This window comes from Natator depressus, chromosome 9 (genome assembly GCF_965152275.1).
Source record: "Natator depressus isolate rNatDep1 chromosome 9, rNatDep2.hap1, whole genome shotgun sequence".
NCBI lineage: Eukaryota > Metazoa > Chordata > Testudines > Cheloniidae > Natator > Natator depressus.
This window is the reverse complement of record NC_134242.1, coordinates 101,396,628-101,419,454: the sequence shown is the minus strand read 5'-3', so window position 1 is coordinate 101,419,454 and position 22,827 is coordinate 101,396,628. Positions and strand designations below refer to the sequence as shown.

The following is a 22,827-nucleotide window of genomic DNA, read 5'->3' as shown; positions in this document are numbered from 1 at the left end:
GGGAAAGGAGCGTTTGCTAGCACAGGACACAGACTTGCCCCTTTTTGGATCTTGACAGGTGTCTGCAAAGGCATCCTCAGCCCAGATGTCCCCAGCCCCCCCACCGCCACCAGTTCCAGCCACGCCTCGGAAGAACAAGGCTGCTATGTGCAAACCATTGATGCAGAACCGGGGTGTGTCCTGCAAGATAGAAGTGAAGTCCAAGGGATGTCAGACAGGTAAGAGCATATGCTGTGTCTTCCTGGGGCTGCAGGGACCACTGGGACAAGCTCCTGAGTGTGTGTAAACTCACTGAATGCCCAGCACCAAATTGAGAGGGGAGTGGGAGTGGCTGTAACTCTGTGCTGAAAGCCTGGAGGAGAGGGGAACCAACTCACCAGTGGGTGCCAGCCAAAGAGAGGTGGTCTGCCCCTGCTGAGTGCGGAGCAAGTTGGCCCAGTCCACATTCTAGCTTACTCCTCGAAGAGCACCTGTGCCACCGGCCTCTGCAAGCTCCTCACCCCTTCCTTTGGAAAGCCAGGAAATTCTGCACCTCTTGCCTGCTAACTGGCCACTTCCCCAGCAATCCCCACTGCTTAGCCCCTGCTGTGCTGCATCCATCCCAACAGTAGGCATGAGGGGACTGTGCCTTCTCCTTAGGGCCAAGTGGGATTTTCAACTCTGGCAGGTTCTTGCATGTCACTCCAGAGAGCCAGTCTCATTTCGGGGCCGGGGGGCAAGCTGACTATGCGCAGGCTCTGGGCGGCAGCAGCATCCAAGCCAGCCTGCCAACGGGCTCCAGGCAGACTGCCAAAAAGCTCTGTCCGGGCAAGCCATTGATGTGCTCGTGGCAGTCCCTTCTTGGGGGAGTCAGCCATCTAAATGCCATTAGCACTGTAAGACGTGTCCCTGGCCATCGGTTCTCTAGGAGAGGAGGGTTTGCAGCAATAGCCCATCACACAGGATTTGCCTGTGAGTTAAGGGAGCTCATGTCTGGGTGTGCATGCAGGACCAGGTAGCGCTGCAGTGGGTGTCTGCATAGGAAAGAGAGTGAGAGATTTACAGCCAACAGGGGGTGCTGCAAGGAATAGAACCAAGGGGAGTGCAAGGGAGAGACTGGTCCCCATCCGAGCCAGCAGAAGGCGCTGACATGCCCTTTGTTCTGTGCCAGAGGCAGACTGGAAGCCACAGGTGATTGTGTTGCCGATCCCTGTCCCGATCTTCGTGCCTGTGCCTATGCATATGTACTGCCAGAAAGTACCCGTGCCTTTCTCCATGCCTGTCCCGGTAAGCAACACACCCATCTGCTCGAGCTCCCCTTCCCCTGACTCTCCTCTTCTGCATGGGCCTCTCTGAGCCCCCCTTCCTTCCTTCCTCCTGGCTTTGGGTGCACTTGGCAGAGCCAGTTTGCTGTCAGGTGCAGGCCCCAAAGCGGAGTTTGTGTTTGGCTCTGACCTCTGCCTGGTGTCCTGCTGACTGATAGGTGCCTGTGCCAATGTTCCTGCCCACAACGCTGGAGAGCACGGATAAGATAGTGGAGACCATCGAGGAGTTGAAGGTGAAGATCCCTTCCAATCCCCTGGAGGCTGACATCCTGGCCATGGCCGAGATGATCGCAGAGGCTGAGGAGCTGGACAAGGCATCCTCAGACCTGTGTGGTAGGTTTCATCGCCATTCCCTGTGCTGGAGCCCCTCTCAGGAGCTGGCCTGGGCTCAGTTGCTACAAAAGACAGCCCTTCTGTCCGTGCTCCAACTTCTGACAGCCTGGGGGGTGGGAGGTGGTTGCTAACTGTGGGGAGCACCACCACTAAGATGGATGCCACTGAAAAGGCACCTGAAGAGCTGTGTTTCTGGCACAGAACTGTGCCTGCAGCCCTGTCTGGTGGGGATGGGAGTACTACACATGTACCTTAACCACCCTGGGTTCATTTCCAAATGATTTATTTTAAAATGGAGTTCCTGGCAGGAGTGCAAGTCGCTGTCCCTCATGGGCTATGGGTGTGCAGCACTGCACACGGAATAAGCATTTCCCAAGCAGTCACCTGAGAGCTGCGTTTCTTGAGTCCTATTTTGCAGCCTCTGACTTGGTCTCCGGGAGAGGCCATAGGGCCGCTTCGAGCACTGGAGAAGGCTCTGCAGCGTGGCTTTTAGGGAGGTCAGCTGAACTTTAGCACAGAGCCTCAGCCTATGAGAGTCTATTTAATTCTGCAAGTGTCATTTGACCCATTATGTCTGTTTCCAATTGGAGGGGGTGGGGGAGGCTAATTTGGAGCATGAGTATCCTGAGCTGCTCTTGTGTCCTCAGACCTGGTGAGTAACCAGAGCGCGGAGGGTCTCCTGGAGGACTGCGACCTGTTTGGGCCAGCGAGAGATGATGTGTTAGCCATGGCTGTCAAGATGGCAAATGTCTTGGATGAACCTGGCCAGGACCTGGAGGCCGACTTCCCCAAAAGTAAGAGCAGGCTGCGTGGGGCACAGGGACGCATTCAGACTGCCCTGGGGACCCTGCTGCTCAGGCAGCATTTGTCAAAGAAACAAATGGCCAGCTGGGCACACAGGGCCAGTGGCAGCTGGAGGCAGAAGGGGCGGGTATGTTTGAGGAGTGGAGCCGGTCCCTCCAACATGAGCATCAGGAGAGACCAATAGGACAGTGAACACGCTGAAGTCTCTCTGTACAATTGCAGGGAAGCCAGTGAGGCTCAGCAGTGACCCTGGGCCCTGGCAAGTCAGGGTCACTACGTGCAGCCTATAAAGGGCAGGGAGTGGGAGGCCCACACTGCATGGCATAAGGAGTAATATCAGGGAGACACAGATCAGTTTAGCAGCAAAACCTGCAGAAAGGTGAGTCCAGGACGAAGCGGGGTATGGCTGTGCCAGATCCCTTGGAGAATCCTGCCTCAGCTCTGGTGTGTCTCAAAGTGAGCTTGGCTGCTTTGGATTGTGACAGTGTCCCCTAAATAGGGCTTTGCCGAAGGCTAGTGCCAAGTGACCTCTGAGCTGGGCGAGGCATCCATCAGGGAATGGGTTAGGTCTGTCCTTCGCTAAATCTGCTCCAGGGATCTGGCTGAATAAACAGCAGACTGATCCAATGTGCCGAGGCCAGAAGTGTGGGCAGGAAATAGAGCAGGCAACTCCACAGGGGGCTGGCTCATTGGCTAGGCAGGTGCAGGTCAGAGATCCCTGGAGTACTTAGCGGGGCCCCTCACTGTCAAGGAGTGGGAGACTCCAATGAGCCAAGTACTGTGGGACTGAGGGAGCGTGCCTGCAAGCCCTGTACCCAGCAGGGCAGCGGCCTGGCCGTAGCGTTGGAAGAGGGAGAGGATTTGGGACCATGGCACAAGAGGGGCTCGAGAGGTGCCTTTGGGGAACCCCCCTCAAAGGGTTGGTTTGCTGAATTCTTTCAGACGCCCAGTGTTACCATGCACTATGGCTTGGTGCTGTCAGTGCTGCTGCCTGCCATTGGCTGGGGCTCGGAACTCTCCCTGGGGGGATCCCTGGGTAATGCCCACATTGGCCCGGCTGGCTCTGTCCCTTTCGGGGGATGGCGTGGCTGGCGAAATCCCACACCTTTGAACCCTTCTGTGCTGCCTTGTTTCCCGTCAGACCCTCTGGACATTAACCCCAGTGTGGATTTCCTCTTTGACTGTGGCCTGGTGGGGCCAGATGATGTATCCACAGATCCAGACCTCCCTCGCACCATTCGGAAGGTGAGTGCTGCGTGTGCGTTTGCGGGGCTGCAGTGGCCCAGGGCAGCTGGTGGGCATTACCTGCTGAATGCTGTGGGGTTCTGGTCTCAGTTTGGGCAGTGTGGGGGGCAAGAGGTGGGCTGTGGGAGGGAGTTTTGCCACTGGGCTGCAGCCCAGATGCCAGGTTCTCTCCTTGGATGCAACCTAGATGGAGCTACTATAAGGTGGGTGCAAAACTGTTCGGAAAACCGTTCCCAGAGAGTAGTTATCAGTGGTTCACAGTCATGCGGGAAGGGCATAACGAGTGGGATCCCGCAGGGATCAGTTCTGGCTCTGTTCAATATCTGCATCAATGATTTAGATAATGGCATAGAGAGTACACTTATAAAGTTTGCAGATGATACCAAGCTCGGAGGGCTTGCAAGTGGTTTGGAGGATAGGATTAAAATTCAAAATGATCTGGACAAACTGGAGAAATGGTCTGAAGTAAATAGGATGAAATTCAGTAAGGACAAATGCAAAGTATTCGACTTAGGAAGGAACAATCAGTTGCACACATACAAAATGGGAAATGACTGCCTAGGAAGGAGTACTACAGAATGGGATCTGGAGGTCATAGTGGACCATAAGCTAAATATGAGTCAATAGTGTAACGCTGTTGCAAAAAAAGCAAACATCATTCTGGGATGTATTAGCAGGACTGTTGTAAGCAAGACACGAGAAGTAATTCTTCCACTCTACTCCGCGCTGATTAGGCCTGTGTCCAGTTCTGAGCACCACATTTCAGGAAGGATGTGGAAAAATTGGAGAAAGTCCAGAGAAGAGCAAGAAAAATGATTAAAGGCCTAAAAAACATGACCTTTGAGGGAAGATTGGAAAAACTGAGTTTATTTAGTCTGGAAAAGAGAAGACTTAGAGGGGACATGATAACAGTTTTCAAATACATAAAAGGTTGTTACAAGGAGGAGGGAGGAAAAATTATTGTTCTTAACCTCTGAGGATAGGACAAGAAGCAATGGGCTTAAATTGCAGGGAGGGCAGTCTAGGTTGGACATTAGGAAAAAATTCCTAACTGTCGGTAGTTAAGCACTGGAATAAATTGCCTAGGGAGGAATCTCTGTGGAATCTCCATCATTGGAGATTTTTAAGAGCAGGTTGGGCAATCACCTGTCAGGGATGGTCTAGATAATACTTAGTCCTGCCTTGAGTGCAGGGAACTGGACTAGATGACCTCTTGCAGTCCCTTCCAATCCAATGATTCTATGTCCTGCTAGGTGCCATCTTGCTGGAGATTTTCCTTCTGAAGGAGCCAGGCTACTCAGCTCTAAGTGTAGAGGGGTCCTGAGTTCAACTGAACACAACAGTCAGCCTGTTAGAGGGTGTAGGGCTGTCTGTAGCTGTGTCTGTACTGCTCCCAGAGCTTTGTGGGCACTAAACAAACCTTGGGAATGTCACATGAAGATCAAATGCTCAGCTGAGCATATCTCTGACTTCCCTGACCCAGAGAACTTTGGCCCTCAGAGCTTCTAGGCTTTATTGGCTTTGCTGTGGGAGTTCACAGCCTCTGTTAACATTTTGAATTAGTGCCATTATTGCAGCTCCTGTTGCGCGGGAGAGGGCTGGTCTGATGGTTGGCCGTCTCCTTTTGATGATAGCTCCGTGGCTGCCCCCGGTCTTCCCTCATTGGTAGCAGGTTTTGGTCCTTTGCCCGAGCAGTGCCGGCACTGGTCTGTTGTAGCACGCTGTGAGGATGGGTTGTTCCTGCATGCCAAACGTGCTAATAAGGCATCTGAGCCTGGTCTCACAGCTGATTGCCCTAACCATTACTGTTGTGGGCGTTCAGGAGAGGCCTTCCAGTCCTACGTTTCTGAGTCTGTGGGCATTCTGGGATCCTTGGGACTGTCAGTAACACCTGCCTTTGCACTACGTATGCTCTGGCATTCCCAGCCTTACGGTGTACTTCTCTGCAGGGTCAGAAGCGTCTCGTGCTCTCCGAAAGCTGCTCCCGGGACTCCATGAGCAGCCAGCCCAGCTGCACAGGACTGAATTATTCGTATGGGGTGAATGCCTGGAAGTGCTGGGTGCAGACAAAGTATGCCGGCGGGGAGTCCAGCAAGGGAGAGGAGCTGCGCTTTGGGCGTAAGTGCTACCTCTGCCCCAGGGATTGCTGGGAAGGGTTGCAGCATCAGGCTGCAGAGCCCGTGGGCCTGGGAAGCCTGTCCAAGGAGCTCTTGAGTCCAGCGAGCCCCAGGGACCTGTCCCCGACGCCAGCAGCCATGCTCCCTTGTCAGCACTGAGCACTCCACCCCCACGAGAGCTCTTGCCTGAGGTTGATCTGCTTCTGTCTCTGCAGCTAAGCCCATGCGCATCAAAGAGGATATCCTGGCCTGCACGGCTGCCGAGCTCAACTATGGTCTTGCCCAGTTCGTCAAGGAGATAACACGGCCCAACGGCGAGCGCTATGAGCCGGACAGCATCTATTACCTCTGCCTCGGCATCCAGCAGGTAGGGGGGCTCCCCTGGTCTTCTGTTCTGCATCCCGATGCCAGGCAATGGGAGAGCGTGGGCAGGCCTTGCACATCCCCCTCACCCTAGTACCAGTAGGCTCTCTCCTGGGCCTCACATCCTCCCCACCCAAACCTGTACCCAAGGGTGCGGGGTTCCCCTGGCCTGCTCCCCCCATGACCCCTAGTAACTATCAGGTCTTTGTGTTCTAGCTGTGTGAGGATCACACTGGGGGCTGTCTCTTCAGGTGTGTTTTTTTTTTTTTTCAAGGCCTCTAACTCTCCTCACCTTTCTCTGAACTCCCTCTAATTCTGCAATGTGTGATCTGACTGGTACTAGGAATGGCCAGGCTGGGTCAGAACAAAGGTCCATCTAGCCCTGTATCCTGTCTCTGACAGTGGCCAATGCCAGGTGCCCCAGAGGGAGTGAACAGAACAGGGAATCATCCAGTGATCCATCCCCTGTTGCCCATTCCCAGCTTCTGGCAAACAGAGGCGAGGGACACCATCCCTGTCCATCCTGGGTAATAGCCAGTGATGGGCCTATCCTCCATGAACTTATCTAATTCTTTTTTGAACCCTGTTATAGCCTTGGCCTTCACAACATCCTCTGGCAAGGAGTTCCACAGGTTGACTGTGCGTTGTGTGAAAAGATACTTCATTTTGTTTGTTTTAAACCTGCTGCCTATTAATTTCATTTGGTGACCCCTAGTTTGTGTGTTATGAGAAGGAGTAAATAACACTTCCTTATTTACTTTTTCCACACCAGTCATGATTTTATAGACCTCTCTCATATCCCCCCTTAGTCATCTCTTTTCCAAGCTGAAAAGTCCCAGTCTTATTAATCTCGCCTCATATGGAAGCTGTTCCAAACCCCTAATAATTTTCATTGCCCTTTTCTGAACCTTTTCCATTTCCAATGTATCCTTTGTGAGATGGGGTGACGACATCTGCTCGCAGTGTTCAAGGTGTGGGCGTACCATGGATTTATACAGAGGCAACATGATACCCTGTGGTAGAGTCTCTGCAGCAGTCTTCCTTGGTCAGTCAGATGCATCCATTTATTCCACGTAGGTGTGTGCGCGCCCAGCACACCGGAGCTGGAGAATTTAGCCTAGCAGTACCTGTAGAAGGCGGAGCTCGCGCCTCAGCTGATAGTCCCTCCCCTGGCTATTGCAGGCCTACGCTGCCTCTACCCCCTCCGTTCCTTCTTCCTGGCCGGAGTCAGAGCGCTGTGTGGCTTCTAACCTCACAACGCCTTAGTGCCTTTCTGCAGTTGGGTCTAGTTAATTAGTGCCCTTAGTCTGGTGTGTGTTAGTGTTAGTTCCAGTATCTCCCTGGTGATGGCATCACTAGGGATTAAACATTGTCCGTCGTGTGCGGGAGTGATCCCAGCAACGATCCCCACATGCAGAGCTTGCTGTGCTTAGACAAAGTCTACAGCAAGGAGTGGTGTTCAGTTTACAAATCATTCACCAAACGGACTCAGGTAGCGAGAGATCTTGGTCTGAAGCAGCCCCTGCTTGAACAGGCATGTGACCTGTTTCGGCCCCAAGGCCTGCATGGGATCGGAAGTCGCCCTCCGGTTCTGAGAGTGCTGCTGTTTCACAGTCTGGAGCTGGTGCCTCCCTGAAGAGATGGAGGAGTCTCTCCCTGCTGAGTATGCCAAGCAAGAGGTCTCATAGGATTGGTCATGGCTGCTTCAGGTTATGTGGGTACTCGTCTGCTTCCTCTAGAAGGAGTGTGGACCGAAATGACGTGTTGGAGCAGTTTCCCTCAACCACTCCCCGGTACTGCACAGGGAGGTCAGAGACCCTGTTCTGTTGTCTCCAGTTCTGGCCCCCTGGCGTCCATTGAGTCTGGAACCGACAAGGGTGATGCCAGCACTGGCTGTTTCTGTAGCAAGCGGCAGTGGACCTCTGCTTTTCCGTCCCGACTTCTTCCTTGGTCCAGGACTTTGCCAGGGCTGCATCGTTTATAGCCCATTGACTGGGCAGGCTGCTGAACCGAACAGAAGAACAGTCATACTCGGTCAGACCAAAGGTCCATCTAGCCCAGTATCCTATTGTGACGGATTTGGTCACAGAGACACCCTTGGGACGGTCACCTGACGTGCTGGAATTACCTCTGAGCCCATTTTCCACTGCCAGCTTGGGACTCCAGAACCCTGCCTTGTTGAGCCAGACACGCTAGCCTTCTGCAACACAGACCCAGGGTCTGGTCCATGCCCCCAACGCTGCAGACTTTAACCAAAAGCTGCTCAGCAAGTCACCTATTTCCAGCACCCCGACACCAAGCTCCCAATGGGATCCAAACCCCAAATAAATCTGTTTTACTCTGTATAAAGCTTATACAGGGTAAACTAATAAATTGTCCACCCTCTATAACACTGATAGAGAGAAATGCACAGCTGTTTGCTCCCCCAGGTATTAATCACTTATTCTGAAAAAAGACAAGGAGTACTTGTGGCACCTTAGAGACTAACCAATTTATTTGAGCATAAGCTTTCGTGAGCTACAGCTCACTTCATCGGGCTCATGCTCAAATAAATTGGTTAGTCTCTAAGGTGCCACAAGTACTCCTTGTCTTTTTGCGAATACAGACTAACACGGCTGTTACTCTGAAACCTGTCACTTATTCTGGGTTTACTAATAAACAAAAGTGATTTTATTAAGTATAAAAAGTAGGATTTAAGTGGTTTCAAGTGATAACAGACAGAACAACATGAGTTACCAAGCAAAATAAAAAACACGCAAGTCTAAGCCACATTTAGAAACTGAATACAGGTAAATCTCACCCTCAGAGATAAGCTTCTTTCCAATAAGCTTCTTTCACAGTCTAGACTCTTTTCTAGTCTGGGCCCAATCTTTCCCCTGGTACAGTCCTTGTTAGTTCCAGCTCAGGTGGTAACTAACAGGGGGATTTCTTATGACTGCAGCCCCCTTTGTTCTGTTCCACCCCCTTTATGGCTTTGGCACAAGGCGGGAATCTTTTGTCTCTCTGGGTCCCCACCCCTCCTCCTAAATGGAAAAGCACCAGGTTTAAGGTGGATTCCAGTACCAGGTGACATGGTCACATGTCGTGTGAGACCCCAAGCCTCCATTCTTCCCGGCCTGACTCACAGGAACACAGGAAGGCTTACAAGTCAACAGAGCCATTTACAACCAATGGCTATCAAGATTCCTGGTTAATGGGAGCTATCAAGATTCCAAACCACCATTAATGACCCACACTTTGCATAGTTACAATAGGACTTCAGAGTAATACTTCATATTTCTAGCTTCAGATACAAGACAGATACATTCATACAGATAGGATGAACACAGTAGATTATAAGCTTTGTAATGGTACCTGACGAGACCTTTTGCATAAAGCATATTCCAGTTAGGTTTATAAGTGTGTATATAATGTATTTCCATAAAACATATGGAGTGCAATGTCACACCTGTCTTCCGACAGTGGCCAGTGCTGGGTGCCCCAGAGGGAATGAACAGTACAGATAATCATCCAGTGATCCATCCCCTGTCGCCCATTCCTAGCTTCTGGCAAACAGAGGCTCGGGACACCATCCCTGCCCGTCTGGCTAATAGCCATTGATGGACCTGTGGGTCTGTCAGCACCACACACCGATGTTTCCCTTCCACAGTCAGTGGAAGTGGGGCTGGGACCAGGCTCATCACAAGGGATCTCGTCGGTGCCAGGAACAACTTTGGTATCCCTGTTGTCAGCGTGCACTCATCACTCTCCACTTTGGCTCCGTCAGTCACCTGGGTACCACTGCTGGCTTTGAGGTTCACACCACTTCCAGCACCAGAAATGATGGAGGTGTAGTCAGTGCCGGTGATTCTGTTTCCACCGTCGGCCACAATTCCCTCCATTCTGGGCTATGGGTGAGTCAGACTGGTTGCTCACACGCTCTGGGCAGCTGCCACCTTGATCCCCTGACGCCCCAGATTCCTTGGTGTCCAGGTCGGGATCTTCCTCCTCTCGCTGTCCATTGCCTGACCTGCATCGGAGGCTGTTCATGGAGTCCAATCACTGGTTATTCGGTGCAAAGGAACTGAGGCGGGGAAGGGCGCAGCCACCTTAGATAGCCAGGGGGAAGGCTTTGAGCACGAGGTCCGAGTGCCGCCTCCTATGGGTACTGCTAGGCAAATTTCTCCAGCTCCAGCACGCTGGGCACACACCAAGTGAAATACACGTCTGCATCACACTTACAGCACAGAACCATTTCATCCTGTGCCCAACACTGCTATCTCCCTTCACTGACCATGCGTTCTCTCCCTTCTAGTACCTGCTGGAGAACAACCGGATGGTGAATATCTTCACAGACCTTTACTACCTGACCTTCGTGCAGGAGCTGAATAAGTCCCTGAGTGGCTGGCAGCCCACACTCTTACCAAACAGTACGTGTCCTTTATTAGCGGCCACTACGGTCAAGCTCTCAGGCCTGGCTGGAGTTGGCCAAGCGGGGACCACCTTTGCCCCTTCCCCTCCATGGGATGCTTCCGAGGGAAGTTTGCCATAGGAGACAAGTGGATCCTTGAATCCTCCTGAGCGCACAGAGCCAGGCCTGCCCACCCTTATTCCTAGAGGGGGGAGGCCACTGCCCCTGCTGCATCTTGGAGCCGCATGTAACCTCTCCCCAGGACCCAACAGCAGAGCTGGGCCAGGGGTTGTCGGCAGTTGGGATTCAGCATCTCAGGCTGGCTGAGGGTTGAATCCAGGCTAGCAGGTGCCCGTGGAAACCACATTCTCTGTCCAGATACAACAGGGGACTCTCCATCCAGTCACTTTTGGACCAGGCTGCTGCTTTCCATAGCAGGGGAAGGCCCTGCCCCAGCCTTTGGGTAGCACTGTGTCAGACCAGGGGGCTTATGAACCCTTGTCTGCTTCCCAACTCCCAGGCCAGAGGTCTTTGATCTCCCTGGCTTCCTGGCATAGTCCAAGCAGTAACAGAGAGCCATTCCAAGGCGCTCGGCCCCCAGTTAGACACCTCCATAAGGGCTGTGCTTTCCCATTCTGGGCCCCAGGCTGGGTGCCCTTGTCTCCATGCGCCCTGAAAGCAGTCAAGTTAACTGTCCCAGCCTCTTGCCTGCCAGGGGAAGCTCCTGGGCTGGAGCAGTTTGCCTGGGTTTTGCATGGGAGTTTCCTGTTCCTGTCCTGCCTGCTGCTCTCCCTTTCCCTCTGACTGTACTAGCACATGCAGCTGTGCGTGACGCTCCGTACCGAGCTGTGGGGCGGGGGCCCCTTGGTATGGTCCGGGGCTGGCTTGCACCAGCTGTGCTGTGGTGGGTTAACCTAGGTTGGGTCATGGCTGGGGAGGGTACAGTGGGACAGCTCCCAGCCTGGTGTCAGCAAGCATGGCTCCTCTCGCTACTCCACAGGGCCAGGGGCTGTGTTGTAACAGGTGTTGTCCTTCCAGTGAACCATTGAGCCAAGCTCCCTCTGCCCCAGGCAGGGAGAGAGATCCGGGGGAGGACCCCAGTGCCCTGGTTGATGTTCCCCTGACACACGTGGCTGAAGCTGGGCTGGTGGTGGTGGCGGCAGCAGCCACATCCCCTCCAGTCTCCCTGCCGGGCCAGACCTTGCCGGGGAGCCCGCAGCATTACAGACGCGTGTGACCCAGCTTCTTCCGCTGTGTGCTTGCAGACACGATCTTCTCCCGTGTGGAGGAGGAGCATCTCTGGGAGTGTAAGCAGCTGGGAGTGTACTCCCCCTTTGTCCTCCTCAACACCCTCATGTTCTTCAACACCAAGTTCTTCGGCCTGCAGACTGCGGAGGAGCACATGCAGCTGTCCTTCACCAACGTGGTGCGCCAGTCCCGCAAGTGCACTACAGCCCGGGGCACCACCAAGGTGGTGAGCATCCGCTACTACGCCCCCGTCCGGCAGAAAAAAGGGCGAGGTAGGGGCCTGCACGTGTCTGTCTCCCCGCCCCTGCCCTGTGTGTGCACTGCTCTGACTTGGCCTCTCTCTGCAGACAGCAGTTCTGGGAAGCGGAAGCGAGAGGAGGAGCTGCCGATCCTGGAGCAGCGGGAGAACAGGATGAACCCGCTCCGGTGCCCGGTCAAGTTCTATGAATTCTATCTCTCCAAATGGTGAGTCTCCCAGGGAGAGGGAGCCACCGTCCATCTGCCGGGGCATCCCCTGCACTCCTGCAGCCCCGTGTGCCCAGTCTGGCCCCTTGACAGGCTGGAAGGACATTGTGGAGCAGCCCAGCTGCCCCCAACATGTGCTGCCTTTGCAAAGAGCTGTGCAGAGCACTGACTGCCAGGGCCCTGCCACTGAAGCAGGAGGCATGGGGTGCGCGTCTCCAGGGGTTGGTTTCTCACATCCCCAAGTCCTGTCTGTGTCTGCCATTGCCGGAGTGCTGTGATCACAGCTCTGGGGCTGAGTAACTCGTCTCAGTGGGCGCCATCCTCAGTGGGCATTCTTATGACAAGGTTTAAAAGAGAACTGGATAAATTCATGGAGGTTAAGTCCATTAATGGCTGTTAGCCAGGATGGGTAAGGAATGGTGTCCCTAGCCTGTGTTTGTCAGCGGGTGGAGATGGATGGAAGGAGAAAGATCACTTGATCATTACCTGTTAGGTTCACTCCCTCTGGGGCACCTGGCATCGGCCACTGTCGGCAGACAGGACACGGGGCTGGATGGACCTTTGGTCTCACCCCGTCTGGCCGCTCTCATGTCCCTCCCTCCCCTCAGATTGGCAGGAGGAGGTGGCTGAGGTGCCTCGGGACCCCCCGCTGCTGCCTGCCATGAGCACTGTCCTGGGTCACCTTGGGAGAGGAGCTCCAAGCCCAGCTCATGGGCCTTTCCCTGCAGTGCTAGTGCCTCCTTTACAGACGCTCAGACGAGTGGGCTCTAGGCCTTTCCTGGGTGGATGGGGGGCACCGGGGCTTGCTGGGTTCCAGGTCAGGAGGGAAGGACCCTATGGGCTCAGGGTGGCTGAGGAGGCCAGGGCTCTCTGGGCTCTAGGGTGAGGTTCACTCTGCCCCCCTCTTGCCACAGTCCAGAGAGCCTGCGGAACCGGAACGACGTCTTCTACCTGCAGCCAGAGCGGTCGTGCATTGCAGAGTCGCCTCTCTGGTACTCGGTCATCCCCATGGACAGGAGCATGCTGGAGAGCATGCTGAATCGCATCCTGGCCGTCCGGGAGATCTACGAGGAGCACAGCCGGGGCAGCGGCCTGGAGGAGGACATGGACTGAGCGCAGGCCAGGGCTGGAGCATGGGCAGGCGGCACCCAGAGCCCGCTGGGCTGGGTCTGCTCTGGCCTGGGAAGGCATCTCCCCTGCTCCTCCTACCTGGCCAGGGTTGCGGCATGTGAGTGTGGCATGGCATGGGGGCGTAGTGCCGCTCCCAGCCCTGCAGACGTGGTAGCACTGTCCAGCTCAGTGCGTGTAGGACTCTGAACATCCCTGCCTGATGCTAGTAACCTGCCGTCCCCCTCCCACATCAGCCCCCTGGCACCCAGGCCCTACCTGTGCTCTGCCTGACTGAGGCAGTGTCCCACCTTCTCCCGCCTGTCTTCCCAGCGGTGGAGATACAGAGCCAGTCCCTCTCCCAGCCAGGAGCCCCAAAGGGCACTGGGCCGGTGAGCCCTGCCTGTCCCCTCTCCCCAGGGCTATTCTCGGTCTCTCCCTGCCTGGTGTAACATGAACACCAGGCTGTGGGGCCATGGGGAAGAGACTGCTCAGTGCAGCAGGGACAGGCTGGGCCTAGTAGCCCGCACAGGAGGCCCTGAGCCTGCAGTCAGCTCCCTGCCCAAGCAGCAGGAGTGGGGAAGGGAGCCATGCGCAGCACGCAGGGCCCTGGGAGGAGCTGTGCCAGCCGGGGTAGCAGGGCCATTCCCAGAAGCTGAGTCTATTGGCTGGATCATTCCCATCTCTGCTGGAGGGGGCTGTGTTCCCAGAGGGCCCTGGCTGTGCTGTCTCTGGCTCATCTCATTCTCCTCTTCAGCAGCACAGAAGTCAGTGCCCAGGGGGCTCCTGGGATCTCCCTTCCCCAGCTCTGCATTAGCTGTGGCTTCACCCTGCATTGTGCACTCACAGCAGCCACTGGGGGCCGTTGAAGGTATGAATTCTGCATCGGGCATGGGAGCCAAGGGGCATCCTTGCTGCCAGGGCTGAGGAGCAGGGGCCCCTCCCTGCCCCCCAAGCTGTAGCAGAATGGATGGTGCCCCCGTTGCTAGCCTAACACTATCAGATGGAGGAGGTAGCCTCTGTGCCTGGACTCATTGCTGCTGGGCCCGTCTCCTCCAAGCCTGCATTAGACTGAGAATTCTGCTGGGCCGCACCAGGCCAGAACTTGCGAGCAGTGGAGGGGGGCCGCAGGTCAACGAGGGAGTGGAGGCTGCCTGGGTCTCTCTGCTCGCCCAGCCCCTGCCCCAGCTTTGCTGTTCCCTTCTGGCTCCCTCCCCTTGGTGTTTTGTTTTGATTTTTTTATCAGCTGTCAATGGGACTCGGCACTGTCTGTTGAGTCTGTATATATTGTTCTGGGACCTGGCCCGGGGCCCTCTGTCTCCATGTCAAGAGTGAGCCAGTCACCGGTCTTGTTGTAGTGCTAACGGGGCGTTAGGCTAATCTTGTGTCTCTAGCAACCATTCATTTCAAATAAAGACGCAAAAACCTGCCGGCAGCTGCTGTCCTTAATCCACTGAAGGGCAGAGCAGGGGCTGCCTCTGCTCCAGGGAGGAGGCTAGGGCCGCTGCCCCCTTGCCTGTCTCAAGGGCTCAGTCATCAGGGAGTTATGCCTGATCCCTGTCACCTTGCCCCTGCCATCCATCCCAGGGTCTGTGCCGGATGTAGGACCAGGTCTGGCAGCTCACCTGCCAGGGCACCCTATCCAGCAGCTGGGAGCTGGAATTCCCAGCATGGGTTGACCTGCGAGCTCTGCCTGCGCTGGGCCTAACGCTGTGTGGCCATGGTGGCCTGTCGCTTCTGGCATTAGAATCTACGAATTGTGGTGGGAGCAGGCCCGGCCTGCATGTGGAGCGGGAGGGAGGCCCATGGCCTTCCTGCCTCCATCTCCTGTGAGCTAAGCAGGGAGTGGCCAGGCTGTGCCCTTGAGGGAGTGAGGGGCAGCCTGTGTGCAACACAGCCTTCTCCAGAGGCTAGAATTCTGCAGCTGGCAACCTGACCAGTCCTGCATGGGACCAGAGGAGAGTGTGGGCAGGAGACAGCCAAGCAGCCCTAGGTCCAGGGTCACGGAGCCTCCCTGGAACGAGCTGAACTTGTTCTAGTGCTGGGGGGCTGAAATGAACGGTGGGCCCTGCAGGCGCCATCTCTCCAGCTGCTGTTGGCCTTGGAAGAAGCTTCCTGCGCTAGCCCTGGTTCCAGCTGCAGTGATGGTCCCTTCCCTATGTTACTATGGCGATTGTAGCAACACCTGCAGCGACCTCCCTGCCCACGTGACCCTCCCAAGGCTAAGGCAAGTGACCAGAGAGGATGAGACAGAACTGCAATCCAGCGGTCGCTTCCTTGTAATGTAGCCCAAGCCTGGATCCTTCTCTCCCTTGTCCCCACAGCAAAGCCCAGGAATCCTGAAGGCTGCAGGGAGGGGCCTCTCCCATTCAGTGCAAAGCGAGGGCCTGGATCCTTCTTGGGGAGAGCAGAGACTCTGTCCAGCAGGAAGTTCCCTTCCTGCCCCTGTGCTGTGGCCCTGCACGCAGATACCCTGGGCAGGGGCAGAGAGAGAAGCAGTTTAGGAGTGAATTCCCCCCTCCTGCTAGGGGTCTGTGCCTTGGCTACGGGACAATGTGCCTGCCATTTGCAGAGCTCACATCATCTTGTTCCACTTTTCACAAGAGAGAGAAGTCAGTCTTGTCACAGCAGGAGGTGCCCAAATACAGGGTTCAGTGCAGCCTTGGCAGGAGCCCAACAGCTGTAGCTGCTGCAGAAACCTCAACGTCACCTGAATATCACAGCTGCAGTCTTTGCTTTCCCACACACATTGCCCTGGGAGGTAGAGATGGTTTGAGAGTCGCCCCGGCTGGGGCACGGGGCTGGGGAAGGAGCCACATGGCTAGGATGCAGTGATAGTGGGGCCTAGGCCTTCCTGCTTGGAGCAGCTCCATCTTCCCTGACAGGCTGTTACACCAGCAGCCTGCAAAGCTGTGGACCATCCAGCAGGGCCCCAGGTGCGTGGCAAAGGCTATGTCCAGTCCCATTCTCCTTGCTAGGGCCTGGAAGGGTCTCTTGGCCCTGAGCAGCCATCTACTGTGAGTCTCTGCTGTGGCCTTCCTGAGCTTTGCCTAGGAGCAAAAGTGGGGGGGCCTCTCCACCCAGAAAAGGGGAAACACCAGTGGGGCTGCCCAGGTCCAACGCAGCCCTGAGGCCTTGTCACATGGGAAAGGAAAAGTTACAGGCCCTGCCTGCGTCCTATCAAGTGTGGAGCATTTACCCCTCTCGGCTCCCTGCCTCCTGCCCCTGACAGCCACAAGGCTGCTGCAGAGCCACTGAGGGGAGAGGGCTTGAGCTGTGCACGTCTGGCCCAGGTTTCAGGCTCCTGGACACTGGTGTCTGTATTATGGGCCCACTATTTCCATGGTGGGAACAACGTGGCATCCATGGAAACACAACAGGCTCCTGAGCCGAGCTGTGCTCCCTGTGATGCAGCCTCGCGGTAACAGTGCTTGTCTGGTACAAGAGCCCCCTTCCCCTGCCTGTCAGCTCTGGGCCAGTGCATCCGGCTCTCAGTGCAGGGCTGGGCCGCCACAGTTAAACAGCCAAGTCACTGGGTCTCAGCTTAGCGCTAGATTTACTGGACCTGCTGCCCTGCTGCAATGGTTCTTCCATGGCCAGGCCCTGGTTGCCTGTCTCGCGGCTGCTCCATGCTGCACGGCTGTCCCTGCCCGCAGAGGGAGCTGTTTGGCCGGCGTAAAGCTGCAATGGAAGGCTGGGGTCAGCAGGATGGGGAAGGCTGTTGGCCACAGGACAGTGGGGAATGTGGTGGTCGCTTGTTTCTCTGGGAGTGTTGGAGCTGGCCTTGGGGTCGGGCGCCTGGCAGTGGTTGGCTGCCAGCCCCTGCCTGCACTTGGTGGAGCCCAGGTGGTACATTTCTATCAGATTGAGGAGCAGAGACAGGCAGGCCACCCCCGTCATGAAGAGGACAAAGATGGTCTTCTCGGTGGGCCGGGCTACGTAGCAGTTAACCGTGTTGGGGCAGGGCCAGCGGTTGCACATGTAGAGAGGCTTTAGTTCAAACCCATACAGTGTGTATTGGCCCACAATGAAGCCCACCTCAAAGAGCATCTTAAAAACAATGTTGCAAATATAAGTCCTCAGAATGGCCCCCTGCAGGCGGATTTTGCCATGAACATCTTTGATGGAAGGTTTATGCTGCACCAGGGGTTCCTGCTGGGCCACCCGAGTCTCCTCTCGCTGCTGCTCCTTCTCCGCCATGCGCACCAGATGCAGGATGTGGCCCAGGTACACGAGGCTGGGGGTGGAGACAAAGATGATCTGCAGCACCCAGAAGCGGATGTGAGAGATGGGGAAGGTTTTGTCATAACAGACGTTCTGGCAGCCTGGCTGCTTGGTGTCGCAGGAGAAGCCCGACTGTTCGTCCCCCCAGACTTTCTCGGCAGCTGCCCCCAAGACAAGGATACGGAAAATGAACAGGACAGTGAGCCAGACCTTCCCCACCACTGTGGAGTGCTCCTGAGCACTCTCCAGAAGCCTCCCCAGCAGGTTCCAATCACCCATGAGTGCAAATACCGGCTCATCCTAAAAGAGAGGAACATGCCCAGACATCGGCATCCCAGAGACTCCAGCACCTTGCACTGCTCCAGACCTGTGAGAAGCTGGCATGGGGGCACCCTGCGCTGGGCACGTCCCTACAGCAGAGCCCTCCCCGGCCCTGCTGCACACACCAGCATCCAGAGCTTCCTCCCTCGGGTCCCAGAACAGCAATGCCTGAGAGCCAGATACAGCACACAGCCATGCTTGCCTTTTGTGGCCAGCGATGTGTTTGTATAAGCCATGTGCCTGGCTCAAGAGCAAAGCCAGGGCAGGGAGCGGGTTAACCTGAGACTACCTGAGCCCATCAGCTGCCTGTGGCTGCAAGACCCCTCCAGGATTAACCCCTGTTTGGCCCTGGTATCCTGCTTTAAGAGCACTGATTGCTGGGGACTGGCTCTGCGGTGGCCCCAGGTTCAGCACAGCTCATCTCTGTTTCTAGCTCTGCAGCAGCCTCTCAAGGCAGCTGGAAATCAGTGGCCTCCTAGACAGAACAGCTGAGCAGGTCCCTGTGGAGGAAGCCAAGTTGCTGGGCAGCAGGGGGGAGCCTGCACTGCGCTTCCTCTTCTAGGGATTAACCCAGGTTGAAAGCTCCAAGGCCAGAATTCAAGTCAAAGCCGTTCTGCTCAAGCCCTTTACCTGGGGCTTGCAAAGCGCTGCCCGGTGAGCCTGTCCTGCAGCACGGGCAGCTTAGGTAGACGCCTAGCCCAAAGCTGCTCCCCGTGCAGCCAGGGCCACACAAGGGCCGGGGTTTCTCCCACAGACAAATGGAGGGCAGGGTCGGGGCCCATTTGTGCTCAGTGCCTAGTGCCATGAGACCACAGGCCAGGCAAAAAACAAAGACACTCCCTCACCGTTTGCAGATCCTGTGGCCGTGGAGGCAACTCCGCTGCCCTGTGCCTCTTGCGTAGTAGATCCCCGCAGCCCCAGCAGGACGTGTCCCCGCTCTTCTTCTGGGGGCAGAGGTGTCCGGCTGGTCTCTGGCAAGGGGCAGGCGTTTGAATCTGTCTGTCTGTCTGCCTAGTGTGTTTTATGCAGGTTATGTTGGAGCAGGCGCTTCATGGCTGTGCCTGTGACTGACCGCGGAAACAGCCACTGGGAAACCTTTTTACCTCTTTATTTTTGGCTTGAGCACATTTCTAAATATAATCCCTACTGCAGGGAAGGGTGTCGGGGCAGCAAGTTGGGAGAGCTCTCTGTGACCGAGCCCATGCAATTCACTGGCTCTGGCCGCCTCAATGCCATTGGAGGGTCATTTTCCTGACTGACCTGCTCCATGCGCTGCTGGGCCTCTGCAAATGCCCCATCTCTGACGCCATCCTCACACGGTGCCTTGGGCTCCTCCACGCAGAGGGAAGGCTTTGCCTGAGTTGGGGGGGACCATGCCCCAGTGTGCGGGCATGGCCAGTGCAGCCCTTGGCGCATCCCAGCTGGGGTGCAGTCCAGTCAGAGCCCTGTGCTGCAGTCGCACAACAAAGCTCAGCGGACCAGTGCCCCCTGGGATCCTGCACAGGGAAGGGTGGAGGCTTGCAAAGCCCTCCTTGCCCTTCTCGCTGCAGTGGGGCATGCCCCCTTGTTAATATTTATAGTGTAGAGGTGAAGTTAGCTGCCCCTCCCCCTCAGTTTGTAGAAGCTCAGAGGGCAGGGGGACTGGGTGGTTGGGGTTCTGGGGCTCAGCCTGCCCCATGAGATCTACAAAACACCAGACACATCCCCAGCATAAACCCTGTCCTGGGCCAGCTGTGGGACGGCCCCCTCTGCCTGTTCCAGGGCACAGCCTGGCTACATGCCCACATGCTGCACCCCCAGCAGCAGGGACACCAAGCCCAGGCGCCAGGGACACCTCCTGCAGTGACTGTTCTGACCCAGGGCAGAGCAGGTCCCTGACCTCTGGCTAATAGCCATTGATGGACCTGTCCTCCAGGAATGTCTCATTCTTTTCAGAGTGGTAGCCGTGTTAGTCTGTATCAGCAAAAGCAATGAGGAGTCCTTGTGGCACCATAGAGACTAACACATTTATTTGGGCATAAGCTTTTGTGGGCTAGAACCCACTTCATCAGATGCATGCACTCCATGCATCTGATGAAGTGAGTTCTAGCTCACGAAAGCTTGTGCCCAAATAAATGTGTTAGTCTCATAAGCTATTACCAGCAGGAGAGTGGGGTGGGAGGAGGTATTGTTTCATGGTGTCTGTGTATATAATGTCTTCTGCAATTTCCACAGTATGCATCCGATGAAGTGAGCTGTAGCTCACGAAAGCTCATGCTCAAATAAATTGGTTAGTCTCTCAGGTGCCACAAGTCCTCCTTTTCTTTTTGTGAACCCAGTTATCGTTTTGGCCTGCTCAGCATCCCCTGGCAACAAGTTCCTACATTGACTGTGCATTGTGTGAAGAAATACTTCCTTTTGTTTGTTTTAAACCTGCTGCCTAGTAATTTCATTGGGTGCCCCCTGGTTCTTGGGTTATGCGAAGGGGTAAATAACACGTCCCTAGTCACTTTCGCCCCCCAGGCATGATTTTATAGACCTCTGTCAACTCGCCCCTTAGTCGTCTCTTTTCTGAGAGACAGTCCCAGTCTTTTTCATCACACCTCATACGGAAGCTGCTCCACACCCCTCATCATTTTTGTTGCTCTTCTCTGCACCTTTTCCAATTCTAATATAGCTTTTTTGAGAATGGGCAACCAGAACTGCACGCAGTATTCAAGATGTGGGCATACCATGGATTTATATAGTGGCAATATGATTTTTACTGTCTTTAGCTATCCCTCTCCATTGGTTCCTAACATTCTGTTCGCTCCGATGCGCACAGTGCATTGAGCGGATGTTTTCAGAGAAATATCCTCACGCCCAGGAACAGGGAATGGTGGCCCATGAGTGTCAATGGAAAGACACTGAAACAACTGGAAATGGACAAGAGCAAGGCACGAGTCACCGGGGCCTTAGGAAAAAGCCTTTGAACAGCATGTTTGGAAGGGAGGCGTTTTCATGCAGCACTTGGGGGAGTCTGGCGGCGGAAGGCTGGTTGTGAGTGCTGGACCCCCCTGAGCTGGGGCCTCCTGCTGGGAAACTGAGGAAAGGGATTTGTATCTAATGTGAAGGTGTGAAGCCTGAGGGCGCAGCTGTGGCTGTTCCCTGGGTAGCTCGGACGTTTGGCCCTCTCACTAGTTCAGTTTTGAATCTGTGACTTTCCTGTTTGTTTTCACCCCAAGCAAACTGTGTGGCGGGTGTGTCACAGCATGCAGGGGCTGAGGGCTGGGTTTGTGCCTGCCCAGGCGCTGAGCCAGAGGGAACCAGCCCGTGTCTGTTCCGTGAGAAGGCAGGACGTACGGCTTTTGGGAGATGGGTCACCCCGCAGCGTGCCGAGGCGGGGGAAAGCCGGGGGGACCTTGTGTTGGAGGGCAGGTGACTGGTGTCAGGGAGCTGATGAGCGCAAAGGCCACAAGGCCACAGGGCAGGTGGTGAGGAAACCCCTGTCTGGTCTCAGTGGTCCCCAGGATGTCGGCCTTTCCTGGCTCTGCAGCATTGGGGCTGGCCACGGCTGGAGATGGAGCCGGGGCGGGCAGGTAGGGCTTGGAGGTGGCCCTGAGCAGTCTCTCTCTCAGGTGCGTGGCAGGCTGGTTCGTGCTCACACGCCCATGGCTGTGATCACCGTGCGGGGGGGGGGGGGGGGGAGAGAAGGAATTTCCCCCAGGTCAGACTGGCAGGGATGTTGGGTTGTTTGCCTTCCTCTGCAGCCTGGGGGGGTTTCCTCTGGGTCTGTGTCACTGACTCATTTCCCTGCCATTGCTGGAGCCTCGGGCACTGCCCCCCCCATGCGATCTCTGCCTGTGGGCTGATTGCAGCTGCTGGGTGGGGCCAGTGTAACAGCAAAACCTGCAGCTGGCACATTTCCCAACCAGTAGCTGTTACCGTCAGGTAAGTCATGGCATGGGGCAGGTGAGGTCTGGTGGCTCAGGAGCAGGGGGCTGGGGAGATGGGGAGGCTGGAGCAGGGGGGGAGGGCTGGGGGGCTATTGGTGCCACAGCAGGGTAGGTGAAGGGGGCTGCGTGCTGGCCTAGGGCGAGGTGCTGTGGGGGCACCATTCTCCTTGCCTGCAGCCTGCGCAGCACAGACACCCTGCCAGGGCGTGGGTCAGCCTCGGCTGCGGGGGAGGGTGGTGCCCTGTGCTCTGCTGGCACCCTGAGGCCTCACTACCCTATACCCAGCGGGGCGGGTAAGTGGCCGGCTCGGCCCAGCAGCAGGTGTGAGCCAGCCTTGCCCTCCTGTAATCTGGGCTGGGGTGAGCGTCAGAATGGGGCGGGGGCTGGCTGCTGTGGGTGTGCGGGGCCCCATGACACTTGGCAGGACTTGGCGTCTCCCTCAGCCCCTCAGTGTGCCCTATCCCCTGGCTCATGCCAGTCTCTGTGCCTGCGGGGCACTGCTTGCCCCCAGCATTTCTGTGGCCAAGAAGGTGCCTGGAGCCAGGCAGCAGGCTGGGAATGTGTTGCTGCCTCCCGGGGCTGCCCGGTGCCCGGGGACAGCGACCGGTGCCAGGCTGCTCTCTGGGCAGGGACAAGGCCCTTGTATCTGCTCAGTGCAAGGGCCAGTTGTGGTGACCCTGCTGCCCCGCCCTCCGCAGCCCTGTCTGTCTGGGGCAGGTCGAGGGGCTGCACGTGCGGCCCAAGTGTGGTACTGTCAGCAAGGGGGCAGGACAGGCCTGGGCTGGGCTATGTCCCTGCTCCACACCACGCAGCACCCTGCATGCTCCACGGCCTCAGCTGCATGGAGCTCTCCCAGGCGTGCTGCCCCCGTCCTCTCCTCCAGCATGGTGTCCCCCCACACATGTAAGGCTCAGTGCCTCCTTTGCCCTCCCCTCAGCGGCCCCATGTCCAGCCAGCCAGGGGAGAAATTACCTCGTAAAACCATTCATGAA

General features: G+C 56.1%; 2 protein-coding genes across 4 annotated transcripts in view; one reads left to right on the top strand and one right to left on the bottom strand.

The window, feature by feature from the left end:
* The window catches only part of ZMYM3 (zinc finger MYM-type containing 3), a 32,889-nt gene extending 18,072 nt beyond the window's left edge, over positions 1-14,817 (top strand). For 2 of the 3 annotated variants that reach the window (XM_074962829.1, XM_074962827.1), the window contains 11 exons: positions 59-218; positions 1,151-1,266; positions 1,463-1,637; positions 2,285-2,431; positions 3,583-3,686; positions 5,636-5,804; positions 6,019-6,170; positions 10,461-10,575; positions 11,822-12,076; positions 12,152-12,269; positions 13,184-14,817. In XM_074962829.1, the coding sequence (XP_074818930.1) occupies positions 59-218; positions 1,151-1,266; positions 1,463-1,637; positions 2,285-2,431; positions 3,583-3,686; positions 5,636-5,804; positions 6,019-6,170; positions 10,461-10,575; positions 11,822-12,076; positions 12,152-12,269; positions 13,184-13,382 (1,710 nt within the window). In that variant the 3' untranslated portion in view covers positions 13,383-14,817. The remainder of the gene's footprint in view (positions 1-58; positions 219-1,150; positions 1,267-1,462; positions 1,638-2,284; positions 2,432-3,582; positions 3,687-5,635; positions 5,805-6,018; positions 6,171-10,460; positions 10,576-11,821; positions 12,077-12,151; positions 12,270-13,183) is intronic. The other variant, XM_074962828.1, reaches the window with a different exon arrangement.
* Positions 14,818-16,892: 2,075 nt separating this feature from the next.
* On the bottom strand, positions 16,893-17,879 carry LOC141993686 (gap junction alpha-3 protein-like). The gene has a single exon (XM_074963233.1). It carries the CDS (start codon positions 17,877-17,879, stop codon positions 16,893-16,895), a length of 987 nt encoding a protein of 328 aa, XP_074819334.1.
* Between the last annotated feature and the right edge of the window lie 4,948 nt (positions 17,880-22,827).